Here is a 13,663-nt window from a genome sequence, read left to right as displayed (position 1 = left end):
TATAACACAAGGTGGTGTCTTGGTGGTTTGGTGGTAAGTTGCTGGGTATTGAAGAGAGGGGTCAGGGTATCGAAACTTCCTCCCGCCTTTCTGAACTTTATATAATATTTATTTTATTTTATCTTACTGAATATATATGCTCTAATAAGTAATTTATTATTATTGTTTATTAGAAATATTGCCAACCAAACAAAAGCATACCCTCTGTTTGGATGAAGAAATTGAAATTACATGGAATTCTAAAATGATGTAAAATGGGAATTAACAATGTGTTTGGATGTGGGAAATAAACTTGGGATTTTGATAAAAGTCTGAATTTGTAAATTGAAATGAACTAATTCCTGTATTTGGATAAATAAAAAACATATAAATTTAGAAATTATTAATGGGAAAAAACATGGAATTTGGAGGTCATAAATTCTAACTTTAAATTCTATCTAAAAGTATCTCTAAAATTCCAAGAAAGATTGAGTTTTTCAAAAAGATAACTTTACAAATAATTGTTAAATTACGTACTTTAAATCTGTCACCCAAACAAGAAACTTTACAAATTCTATAACATCAATTTTTGTCATTCTAAACTCCTTTATTTTTGAATTTCTCATCCAAATGCATTTCGGGATAGAAACAAGAGGAAGGGGGCAGAAAAAACAAAAGTTAGGGTGTGCAAATCAAAGTCCAATTTGTTCAATTGAGGCGTGAGTACCACGTGCCTCTGGGCGCGTACGCCTACCTTCCCCACACGAAGCCCTCCCCTCTCTGACCTGCATTTACCAAAAACCACCGCACAAAACCAAGAAAACCAGTGGACATGTCAACCACCATTTCCACACATAAACATAAACATAAACACAAACACCACCCACGGCTTCTTTTGTCATAAGCTCTCAAACCCTTCTCTCTTAACCTCCTACCCATAATAATTATTAATTAATTAATTATAATTAGTTGTCTATTTATATAAATAAATACCCAAAAAGAATTTTTCAGGTCCTCTTTTGTTGTTTATTAGTTTTGTTGCTTAAGAGGTCAATTAGTCGTTGAGCTTTCTCTTTCTCTGTTTGATCGGCTGGTAGTTCCTATGTTTGACTCTAATTGAAGCAACCCTTGTCTCTTAAGCTCTATACTCCAATGGCTTTTCTCCTGTTCTCTTTGATTTCTCGCTTTCGCTTGCATTTCGAACAAAGAGGCTTGGTGGGGAAGATTCGGAGTTGAATTTCTCGAATGGGTTGCTTGAGTTTGGAAATGGGGGTCGTGAAAATTTTGGGGTTTTTGTGGTCTCAGAGAAGGAAGTTGAGGTTTCTATACTGGGTTGCATTCTGGTTGTGTGTAGCTTTGGTGCTTTTTCAGCCGGTGGCGGGTCTCAGACCCTTGCGGGAAAGGGCTCGCTCGTGGGGTGATGAGGTTGGTATTAGAAGTTTTGTTTCTTTTTGTTTTATGTGCCTAACTTTGTTGTATTTGGTTGTTTGTGATTGAAATGTATGATGTTTTTGGGGTAAAGACTGAATTTCAATGTGGAAATGTGATTTTGATCTGCTAAGTGCTGCTATGTGTCTGAATTTTGATGGGAATGATGGAGATACGATGATAATTGCAATATCAAAGGTCATGAGGTTAATGGAGGAGCTCAATAGTGGTGTTAGAAGTTCTACATACTTGCTAGAAAACGTAAAGGGTCATGTTCTGAACCTTGTTATGAAGTTGGCTCGAATGCCAGCTGATTAATAAGTCATGCTTCTGAGTTATTTAGTGGAAAATTCTGAGTTCTGCGGCCTATCATGATTCGAAGTTAGTTTAGTTGGATATAGTGAGTTTTACATAAATCTATTGTTGTCTTCTGTTTTGTGAATCCAGCTACCTCACTTAACTGCAGTTGAAACTATGTTACGTTGGTTGGTATCATATAATTTGAATGTTGATTTAGCCACCCATTAGTACTTAAGTTATATGAACAAGGAGAATATGAAATCGTCTCTGTTTGCTGGTTACTTCCTTGGTAGTGTTCATTTTTAGGCAGCATAAAGCTCATCTGTGCATCTTACAAACTCCATTCTATATCTAGCGAAAATAATTTGTACACGATTTTGGTAGCCCAAAGATAACTTGTTTAGGTTCGGCTTACTCTCTCTCACTCGTATTATTCTATTATTTGTATTTATTCTTAAGGTTTAAGTTTGCAATTTCATTTTTGTACATTCATTAAATCTGTAACCACAGGAAAAATAAAGGAAAGATTCAATCACCTAAAGGCTTAGTTTGTTGTTTACTGCTAACTGATAAAATTTTTCAATTACAGCACCTGCAGACATTGACATTATCTTTTTCTGAAGTAATCTCATCATGTTTATGACCAATTTATTATTATTATTATTTTCATGTCATAAAATTGAGGAAACCAATTAAATTCCTCATTTTTCTGTTTGCAGTGGCTATTTGTAAGAAAAGATGAAAGTGATTTGGGTCCATTTTCTACATGGAACATAACAGGAACTTACAGAGGTTTGCCACTTTATATTTTTGTACGATCTTATTGTGGCCATTCCTTGCGCAAAGTTGTTGATTACTAACTGAATCATAAGATATTCTTATTACTGGTCATAGAATTTGGTATTATGAAGCTTATTGCTGGGGTAATTGGGTAGGAACTGGAAGTCGTAGAATTTAGGGGATTGTGTAGCTTTAACCATGCTATTATGAATATACATGATTCCTGAAGGGGAATTTTTATGGACTTAGATAAACTATTTGATAACTTAAAACTTGGCTGATTCAAATGGCTTCAAACTCACTTGAGAGATAGAAGCATGCATGGATAAAATGATATTAATTGATGTCAACAAGTGAACAAACCTTGCCCTAGGTAGCTATTACTTTCTTTTGGCATTTGTTTAGGTAGGTTCTGCCCACCCAAGTTGTAGCCTTACTGATGAGGACATCTTTGTCAAACCCAGTAGGGTTTATAAAAGAAAGAGATGGAAGAGGAAATCATTTAATTTGGTCTTTAAATCTGGCAATTTTGTATTCCTGCTTAGTTTCTAACTTGTTTGCTAAGTTTTCCAGATTTTAGTAGGATTGTTAGTTTTTCCAGATTTCAGTTGGATTTCTTAGTGTCCTATTTTATTTGGATTAGGATTTCTTTCCTAGAATAAGTTTAATTTTTCTTTTCACTCTAGGGTTAGATTATTATAAATACACCTTCTATGTAATTCATTATGGGAGTTGAGTTGTTGAGATATAAAGAAAAGTTTATTTTCCAGAGATTTGGGACTACTTGGTGTGAAGCCAAACCCCTGGAGGGATTCCAGACCCATCGTTGTTTGTTCTATTTTCTGTTTTTCATTGTTTTGCTTCTGCTACTCTACTTAAGCCTACATTCACCCATGTTCTACATCAAATTTGGTATCAGAGCCAGGTTGTGTGAAGCCAAAACCCCTGGAGTGATTCCAGACCTATCTTTATTTGTTCTATTTTTTGTTTTCTATTGTTTTCGCTTCTGCTAAACTACCTAAATTCTCAATTCACCCATATCCTACATCACTTACTGTGCTGGTCAGAAAAATTTAAGGGTTTCTAATACTCAATAACTAAGATCTTATTAGTTATATGTTTGAAGGTACAGATTTAATGCCTTTGTCTATTCTTTAACCTTCAATGCAATTGTTAGCATCAAATAGGTGTATGATTTTGTAGATAATGCTTCCCATTAGTGCTTTCTTAATAAAGATTTTTCAATAACAATGTTTGGAAAAACTTCACAATTACTTATGTTATTGGTTTTAGTTTTCTTAAAAGGTTGTATATACCAATCAAAATCATGGATGTTTTGATAACGTTTTACATAGAAGGTTGTGAGAAATTTAATATTTTCGATACTTTGGATTGCAGTAAGTTTATACATTAACCCCTTAGTTGTGTTCACGTACAAGTAATTGTTATTCCACATCCTAACAATTTGAGGTTTTGAGAACAGTGGTAAGCCAACAAACTTACGAATATATCAGAACAGAAGATCTTGAGTTCTGATATTTGCAACTGCAACCTCCCAAATTACATTGAATTCCATGTGTCCCAGTCGTGGAGGAGGCCCCCACATGCGAGGGGGACTGTTAAGAGTTTAAAATGATTGTTCCACATACTAACAGCTTAAGCTTTTTGAGAACAGTGATAAACAAACAAAACTTAATTAATTGAAGATGCAAGAAGATATAATATTTTCTTAGACTTACTTGGTTTCAGCCCCATTCGCAGAGCAAACATATTTGAATGAGTCCTTAGAATTGCGTCACATGAAGCATAGAGATATGTACTTGTCACATGCATTGGGATGAACACTTAATTTTTCAATTCGTTATGCTTGTCTGATAGGTGCTTGCATCTTATGGTTCAGTTTACATAAAGAAATGGAATTATGATTAAACTTTCTGAATTTTTTGCCATGCTACAAGTAGCACAATGTCATCAACTGACTTAAATTGTTGAATACACTATAATGCTACATTTGGATGAGAGATTTAAAAGAATGGATTTCAATTTTAATAAGTTTACATTGTTTAGGAAATATCATTCAAAATACTATCAAATGTCTTTGAAATAAATTCGAAATGATTGGATTCAATATAAAATTTTAAATAATTAACTATTACTACAGTGAATCTTTTCTGCTTGTATTCTCTCTTTCCTCCCACATAGGTGCACACTTTTTCTGCACTGTTAACATTATATTCAAGCACTTTAACTTTATACATTAATGGAGCCTAAATTCAAATTTTCAATTTAAAATCCATTCATTGGCCAGGTGTTTCTATGTTGACCTGATTAGGTGTGTTCTTTACATGTGAGTTGCAGGGACTTGGAAGTTTCCTGATTCTGCAAATAGCTCTTCCAGATTTCCGGATTTTAGGAAATCCGACGGCAACTCTATCATCGAATTAGTTAGCACGCAAACAAAAATAACTGGTGTACATTACGTGCAGGTGAGCAGTTTGAACCCTTAATGAAGGTCATATCAAAATAATGTCTGCAAGTGGTAAATAGCATGCCTTGGTCCATGAGATAAAAGGTGCTTATCGAAAAAGGTCCCCGTTGTTATGAATGATATTTGCAAGACGCCATGTTATCTGTTTGGTGATGAGTTTGACATCTATACATACTGCATGCAGGTGGTGGGTGGGTGAGTTTTTGTCTGATGTATGAATGAACTTAGTTCTGTATAAATTTATGTGTATGCAAAATTTGAAAGTCAGATGATTCCATGCACACTAATGGCATGAACCTAGGGGGCCCCTTCTCTTGTGGACAGGCCAATGCAGCAATGCCTCAGGATTCTTTTTTAACCTGAATAAATTTTCTCCTGATGGGACATGTTCTCCATGATTTAAGCAGTCAAGTTTTTGTAGCGTTAGAACTTGATTTAGCAAGTGTGGCTATTGATTTGTGATTCAGTCTTTATGTGGACTTTATCATTTCTTGTTGAGCTTGATGACCTGCTTTACATTGCCTTATGAGTTAATAGATATATTGAAGCCATCAAGTATTTAATTTAGATGTAGTTCCTGGGAACATGTTCAATTGTAGGATATACAATTGATAGCACTCTTCCTCTAGATGTTTATTCTTAGTATTTGTTTTTAGCATTGTTTTTTCGAGTTATTATCATAGTTTTTTAATAAATAATTTCTGTTTCTTCTGTTGGCTGACAACAGGGTGTAATTATTTTCCATGATGTGTTCGACAATGAACACAATGTTGGTGGTGTTCAAATCAAGGTGGAAGGTGTATTTATATGGCCGTTTAGACAACTTCGAATGGTAGCTAACAGGTAATTTTCATGGTTTTTCTTAATCAAAGTTCGTCTCCTCTTTGTTGATTTCGTTGTTTTCACCTGGTTTGAAATTAAATTTTTCCGTTATACATATTTTCTCTTTCATTTTGCAGTGGAAAAGAGGGAGAGTCCAGTCAAGAAGAAGATTACATGTTGTCAAATCCGTATCATATGGTAGCATCTTTTGTTCTGCTCATTGTTATGCGGGCTAATAACTCTACGTTATTTTCTGTTATCTTATGATGCATTGTGTCATGGTGCTAGCTTGCTGTGCTTAGTCATATCTTGTTAGTTTACATTTATGTTGAATTTTGTCATCTGGAATGCCAGAGGCAGGGGTGGAGGTACATGGTTGCCCCAGGGGAGTTGTGCTCAAGCTTGATTTTTTTTTTCCTTGGAAAAACAACTAATTGATGAGTTTTATTACATGGAATTAGGAAAATAAGATGGAATTCAACATGGCCGTGTGAGGGATCTAAAATCCAGTTGAATTCCATCTTATTTTCCTAATTCTAGTGTATCTTTCTTTGAATTTTAGATCCCCCACATGGCCACACTCCTCTATTCTCTAATCTCTCCTGCTATCAATCCATTTTGTATTATTGCTTAAATTCAAATTTGTGTTTCAAATAATTTAGTGCACTAGATTTAACTAGAGGTTATTTTGATCTGCTGTCATTAATTAATATCTTCATAATATAAAATGTTTCACTAGATTCATTAAATGGTAATTCATATACTAATTGCCAAAAGAGATATTGTAAAGCAAAGAAGCAGTGAATGTTTCACCTGGGTTTGGTTTCATGTTCCAAGACTGCTACCATTAATTACACTAGTTTAGATTTCGGTATGATAGACATGATACTTCTACTGATGAGGGTTTTGAGTTCTCACATGCTACATGCATAATTTCTTTGAACAGCTTGGAGTTTTCTCTTCCCAGGTTTTCCAAGAATCTCCTCGAGATAAGATATGGAGGAAAAAGCATTGTAATTTCTCCTACTCTGCTATGAACTCACCTTCATATTGCTTTTATGATGTTATATTAATTTCATTTGCTCTTACTGCAGCTCCAATTTATGAAATGGAGAAACATTGTAATATAGAAATTGCGGGCCAAATTTCACGTGTCTCATCCCCCCATAATGGTATTTGAGTTTTCTCAGCGTATGGAATCTTTCTTTCCTTTATTTGCTTCCTTACCATCCTTTTCTGAAAACTTTAAAAAATACAGTATCTGTAAAACGTACTTACACACTTCTTGGCAACAGTTTGCCTGATAAGAAATAATTCAGTTTTGGATAATTGAGAAGCTACTTTGCATAAAATTGCATGTCTTATGGATTTTCCCCTCCCCCCGTCGCCCATATCTAAACACATCTCAAGTGAAAGGCTAGATCTGATCCATCCCAATGATGACATGTTTACTTACTTGGAATGGGGGAATCATGAATCGGGGAATTCAAGAATAGGGGAGAGAAGGAATGGGTGCGGGATCAACTACCCTAATCAATCTATTTCCTGGTTTTTCAGGTATTGGATTATGGATTTTAATGTGGAGCCCACATAATTTTTATTCCTCATGTGTTAGTAAGCGCATGGGATGCCAATAATTGGAATAATTTACCCATGTGTTAAACACAGGGGGAGCCAATACCCATTCTGAGTAAGTAAACATGCTAAAAATATAATCCAATCCTTCTAGTCTAATCGGATCCTATCCCACTTGCCAAATGGAGAATATGTAATTAACTATGATCGTCATGTATGTCCATCATCTGATTCTTATCTTGTTTTGAAAATTCCATACTTATTATTAATTGGCTGCATATCTTCCATTAGATGGTGATCGTGATCGTTACCACATAGAAGCATTCATGGAGAGTCCTGCAGTGGATGATGATGGAGATTGTTTCTCACCCTTGATACTAAATGCTACATCTGTCAACGTTGAGGTGTACTACAACAAAGCAGTGAACTATACCTTGATGGTCACCTTTGTATCCTTTATTCATCAGTCTTTCAGGTTGATTTCAATGTTATATGCCATTTTTGTGTAGGAGTATTCCTTAACGTATTTCCTCAGGTCTCCTTTCTCCAAGTTCTTCTCTTAATTCGCCAAATGGAACATAGCAACACTCAGTCGGTAAGATTTTTTGTCTAAACATAGTTTCAGAAAGAAAAAATATGGATTTTAGTAATATATGCTGCCATTAGTATTATGAGTACAGTATTTATCAGTTCGGTTTTCGTACTTGACAGAAGTAATCACAGTGGCCTTTTGCAGGGGGCTGCCAAAGTTTCAATTCTAATGATTGGCCAACAGGCTATCATGGATGCTTATCTTTGCCTTCTACATTTGACCGCAGGAATACTTGTTGGTAAGTTTAGTGATTTATCATTACCAGCTTGTTTGTAAATGTTTCCAATCTTAGAAGTTTTAGTATAGTTGTAAGACATAATACTACCTGGCTCGGTGTATTCACTTCTCAATGAGTCTTGGGGCTATTCAATTTCAACCTTTCATCTTCTTCCTTGTATCTTACTGATCTGACTCATACCAAACCCACACCACTCCTCAACCAGATTGGTAACCATCTTCCTATTCCGCCACACTTCATCATCTTATCCAACTGGGTCCTGAACACACTCTGTTTGGAGTTGTGCAATCTGGATCAGGTGTCATAAGGGATATGGGCAAACCAGGTAACTCTGGTACGACAGTTGCAATGAAGCTGTTGTAATTATACTTACTACAAAAGGTGAAGTTGTTGTAATCAATTAAGGTACTCAGTTGCCATTCGGATCAACAGATAGCTAAGAAGTAGCGTTTTGGATACTTTGAAGGGTTAATTCACTCATTTATAGTAGCTTTTTGGAAACTAGATTTCTGAAGGGCATTAATACCTGATGTGCACTTTAAAATTGCATTGCAAAGTGCAAAATTTCACGTAAATAAATTTTTCTCAAGATCCCAAGGGAGAGTACATGACAGAGTCAGGAATTAGAAGATTTTTGCATATCCTTCTGATACTATTAACCATTCTGTAGTTTTTTCTAGTATTATTATTCAGGATGGTGGGGTAGGATATTTAATACTTTGTGCAAATTAACATGTCTGATATTGTAAATAGTGTGAAGAGCACTTTCATCATATATTTCCGTACATTTCAAAAGTTGTGGTACCACTTGACACCATGCTTGCAGCAAAGAGAGTGAACAGAACCCTTCTGACAGTATCCCTTTCTGTAGGCCATCTGTACAAAAAGTAGAATAATGATTGAATCCGTTCAATTATGCATGCAAACTGAAAGTATACTTTGGGTTATATCTCTCTGTGTCTCCCCCTTCTGTACAAAAAGAGAGTGAGCTCTTCTGACAGTTGCATCCGTATCTCTCTCTCACCCTCCCTCCCTCCCTGTGTGTGCACATGTTTGTGGATGTTGACTGTCGTTTTGACATATGCATGGCATAAATAAAATTATTAATTATTTTTCCATGCCAAGTCATACATATAATATTTGTGTCAACTGCGAATACATATGTTGGTGTATTATTAATTTGTTACAGCCTGATACGTGTGTTTTATTTCTTAGGTTTATAAACTACATCTCTTATTTTAGCAGCTGTCTCTTAATATGCTTAATGTTATTGTGCTCACATCCTTTATGGTCATCTCATGTTTTCATGACACTTTAAATTTCACCTATTGGATGGTCTTTTTGAAACCTTAATTTCCTGTTTCTCCCTATTAACTGTGCCTTTTTGCCTTATTTCTTGTTCTTACAGAATCCTTATTTAATGCTTTTGCAACTGCCGCTTTTTTCAAGTTTGTTGTCTTCTCAATATTTGAGATGAGATATCTTCTTGCTATATGGAAAGCAAGTAGGCCTACAAATAGTGGAGAAGGTTGGGAGACAATGAGGCGTGAGCTTTCAGTTTTATATAGCCGTTTCTGTAAGTGCTATTCTGGAATGTATGCTTTGTTTTCATGTGGGATGCTACTTCATCGACTTATGGTTTAACTTTTGAGTTAATAGCATTTATTGGGAATGATGTACACATACAGATGGGCTCTACATATCCATTAATATCCAATTTTTGAAGTAAATCTCTCTATATTCTCTAGGAAGAAGTATGTAGCTTAAAACAAAAGTTCGAAAGAAAAAAATGTCACACGACTGTCAGATCACTTAAAATCAGTTTTTCTTTTAGCTGAATAATGTTAGGGTTTAGGGTTATTTACACCCTTATTAACTGATTTTCTAAGGCATTTGATAAGTTGTTTGGTAACTTTTACCCAGTATAATGAGGTTGAAATTTTCCATCCAAAAGAGACTGGAAGATAATTGGGTGAGGGTTTTCATAAAATCTCTTGTTATTTCAAGAAATATGTAATTTGATAATGGTTCATAAACTTGACTAATTTAATGGCAAGAAACAATTATCAACCTAGGCTATCAGTGGGGTGACTTTGGAGATGTGCAAACAGTCCCTCAAGCCCCATGCATCTTGAAGATGTTCTTTACGAACTGATCAAAATTTCTTTCAATGTATCAATGCAGTTCTCTGAGATACTGATGTAGTTAGAACAAATACTATGTAACTTGATATACCTAATGACGTGGTTATCATCCAATGTATCAATGCAGTTCTCTGAGATACTGATGTATTTAGAACAAATACTATCTAAATTGATATACCTAATGACGTGGTTATCATCCTTAATCTTGGGTATCGCGATGGAGAAAAATAGATCGTAGATGGAATTGATATCCACTATGCTTGATGTGTGCTCGCTGATTTCCATTTTAGGTTTAAACTGTTGACTGAAATAATCATTATATGATTCGTTGTTTCAAACTTCAGGCTTTATCTAACTGTATAACTATTTTGCAGATGGGATCCTTTTGGGAGGCATTCTGTTCATGTATGAGTTCCATAACTTCCTGAGACCTATTCTTCTCCTTATGTACTCCTTTTGGATACCACAAATAATCACCAATGTTATTCGTGATTCGAGGAAACCATTGCATCCTCATTACATCTTAGGCATGACTGTTACTCGGCTTGCAATCCCGTTATACGTATTTGGTTGCCCTAACAACTTCATGCGTATTGAGCCCGACAAGAGTTGGTGTATTTGTTTGGGTGTATTTATTGGACTGCAAGCATCAATTCTTCTTCTTCAGCACTATCTTGGCTCTCGATGGTTCATTCCTCGTCAGGTTTGATGCAACTCTGGTCATATATATTTTCGTGGAAATTCATTCTTGTTCACATCCTTTTTTATGTCATAATGACACGCACAAGCTAATTGTGGCATTGATAAGGAATGTTAATTATATGGTTAACATGTTGTGGAACTTCCACAAGCTAGGAGCAGATTTATTCTTTTGGACTATAATGCAAATTTCTTCTTGCAGTTGCATGGTTGTTAACTTGTTATCACATAAGAATATTAACATATGATTACAAAAAGAATTGTCACTAAATTCTTTTTGAATTTTCATCTTGAAGATCTGTAGACAATCCTTTATTGACACACAAATTTTGTATTAAGTTTTGAATTTCTTTTGTATTTTGAAAATAATATACTCTATGTCAGCTTGTAGCACCTTGGCATTCTTTCTATATCCGTGCATGTGTTTATAGAGGTGCACATGTATGATTCTCTGCTGCTCTTTCCAAAGATATCTGAAGTTTGCAAGGGCTGTTTGAATACAGCAATAGCCTTATATATATATATATATATTTTAAACTTAAATTGTCTTTCGTTGAGGTGCAATTATTGCAACAAGGTTTCCTTGTGGAAGTGTAATTGGTATTTTACCTTGACAAAGTCGCTTGTACATATCATTTCTGTTTGATGGTTTGCAGATTCTACCTGAAAAATATAGCTACTTTAGAAGGTATGATCAGGATACACATCACACCACAGACTGTGTCATTTGCATGACTGCAGTTGATCTCGCACAGCGTTCAAATGATTGCATGGTACAGTGTTGGGATATTTTATATGGTAACAAGTTGCTAGACATACGTACTTGATCTAATATCTTATTTCACTTGCAGGTGACACCGTGCGACCATTTCTTTCATTCAGGTTGTTTACAAAGGTGGATGGATATAAAGATGGAGTGCCCAACTTGTCGGCGTCCACTGCCACCAGCCTGATCTGTTCACTCTGTCTATATCACGTATAGGATCAACTGACATCGCCCAACTCACTAATCTTGGTAAATTCACTTGATAGCATGCAAGCACTTAAGTATAAATATGAGTTTTTAGGGGTTGACTGCTCCAACAATTTTCTTAATTTATACAAGGCTAATTCTTTACATACCAATTGTTGCTTGGATTTTCCCATGTGATTTGAAGATAACTAGTAACGTGAATTTTTAATAATTCAACGACCATAAGATGCCCTTTTCATCTTAAATATTCTTTTTGTTGAATGATTTTTTAGTTCCACACATCTCTTTCCCAAAATAATGTTCAACGTGTATTCATACTTTCTGCAAATTTATTCACTGGGTTTTTTGGCTTTTCATGAACTATTCCCACCAGTTTCCAAATGATTAGATGTAATATTTCATAATTCTGAATCTGCCATTCTGTATTCCATTTCAGGTTGGGTATTGAATCCATAATCAACTTGAGTGCACCTTCAGAAGAGGGATGAGATACAAATCAAATTCCAAACTGTAACTGATTCTGCAACTGCCAACTCTAGCCAATAATTTTTTTTGCACTGTTGTATAATGTATATCTTAGTAAGCAATTCCATAGGTGCAAATCCTTATTAATCCCATCAATAGTTGGTTCCCTCTGCACGTTTTCATTTTTAGAAGTTGGTTGAAAGATGAGTAATTGTCTTCAATCATGGTTAACAGGAAACAAGAAAAAATGGCATCGGCTTTAAAGCTGTTTGTACGACATATATGTTTTGTGCATCTTCACATTCATAAGCAAAGTTATATTAGATTATGCAATTGTAAGCATTATTGTATCTCATGGAGCTCAGTCCTGAATGTAAGTGGTAGAAGGCTACAAGGATGTTGATGAACTTACACATGCTTGTTATAAAATCCCGGTAAGCCCTAAGATACAAGGTTTATGAACCTACAAATGCCGAGGCAATGCTTGTCATAGAATTCTGATAAGCCCCTAACTCAATTGAATCTTAGATCAGCTTGGGGTAAGATTTAGCTATAGCCAAATTGTGATGAATTGAGTTCTTTCTCATTGACTGTTTCCTTTCCTCTATGGTTAATCTTGTTTGTCACCTTGACTTGAAAAAAAAAACCCTTAACTTGATAGTTGATTCGGCACAAACAACCCTGCACAAGATTCTCTCCTCTAGACGTCGCTAGCACTAATTTATGATAAGCTGAATTTAGTTCATAATGTGGCTTGTTCACAGAGCTTGAGATTTAGTCGTTCGGGCTGGTAAACAACCTGTCCTGTTGAATTCAAGAAGCCAAGCATTATTTGCTTATTTGCTTGTCAAGGCTAAGGAATAGGCTTATTATTCCTTTTCTAGAAACGAAATTGGTGTTTGGCAGAATAGTTTTTAAAAGGTAAAAGTTTTCTTTTGGTCCTTCTAGTTTGACGGTTTTACTGCTTTGGTTCCTGTATTTTCAATCTTGTCAATTTTATCCTTGTAGTTTCAATTTAGAACAATTCATGGACACGTTTCAATTTATGTTAAATTCCTTCAAATTTCGTTAAACTTTAACCACATGCCCCTCATCCCTCACGTGTAGGGGTATTTCAATTCACTTCAACCCATCTGACGATCAAACACAAGCTGAAGCTCTTTTGATTCTCTTTAGGCGC

General features: G+C 35.2%; 1 protein-coding gene across 2 annotated transcripts; it reads left to right on the top strand.

Moving 5' to 3' along the window:
* Nucleotides 1–790: 790 nt before the first annotated feature.
* LOC110767849 (transmembrane E3 ubiquitin-protein ligase FLY2-like) lies at nucleotides 791–12,833 on the top strand. Of its 2 annotated transcripts, none has more exons than XM_088250811.1 (15): nucleotides 791–1,404; nucleotides 2,427–2,499; nucleotides 4,846–4,973; nucleotides 5,703–5,818; nucleotides 5,935–5,995; nucleotides 6,765–6,810; nucleotides 6,892–6,969; nucleotides 7,664–7,821; nucleotides 7,908–7,967; nucleotides 8,109–8,202; nucleotides 9,611–9,778; nucleotides 10,721–11,049; nucleotides 11,702–11,818; nucleotides 11,897–12,060; nucleotides 12,455–12,833. In XM_088250811.1, exons 1-14 carry the CDS (start codon nucleotides 1,225–1,227, stop codon nucleotides 11,996–11,998), a joined length of 1,710 nt encoding a protein of 569 aa, XP_088106937.1. In that variant the 5' UTR covers nucleotides 791–1,224; the 3' UTR covers nucleotides 11,999–12,060; nucleotides 12,455–12,833. The 2 variants fall into 2 exon arrangements, with proteins under 2 accessions (XP_088106937.1, XP_088106936.1); XM_088250810.1 differs by having other exon boundaries at nucleotides 792–1,404; nucleotides 6,744–6,810.
* Nucleotides 12,834–13,663: the final 830 nt, after the last annotated feature.

This window comes from Prunus avium, chromosome 3 (assembly GCF_965620075.1).
Source record: "Prunus avium chromosome 3, drPruAviu1.hap1.1, whole genome shotgun sequence".
NCBI classification, from domain to species: domain Eukaryota; kingdom Viridiplantae; phylum Streptophyta; class Magnoliopsida; order Rosales; family Rosaceae; genus Prunus; species Prunus avium.
This window is presented reverse-complemented; position numbering and strand designations above follow the sequence as displayed.

Coding starts and splice junctions, on each gene's coding strand:
- LOC110767849 (XM_088250810.1), top strand. CDS start 1,225: ATGGGTTGCTTGAGTTTGGAAATGGGGGTCGTGAAAATTTTGGGGTTT. Junction 5,996..6,743: donor TGTCAAATCCGTATCATATG/GTAGCATCTTTT, acceptor TTCTTTGAACAG/CTTGGAGTTTTCTCTTCCCA. Junction 11,050..11,701: donor GATGGTTCATTCCTCGTCAG/GTTTGATGCAAC, acceptor GATGGTTTGCAG/ATTCTACCTGAAAAATATAG.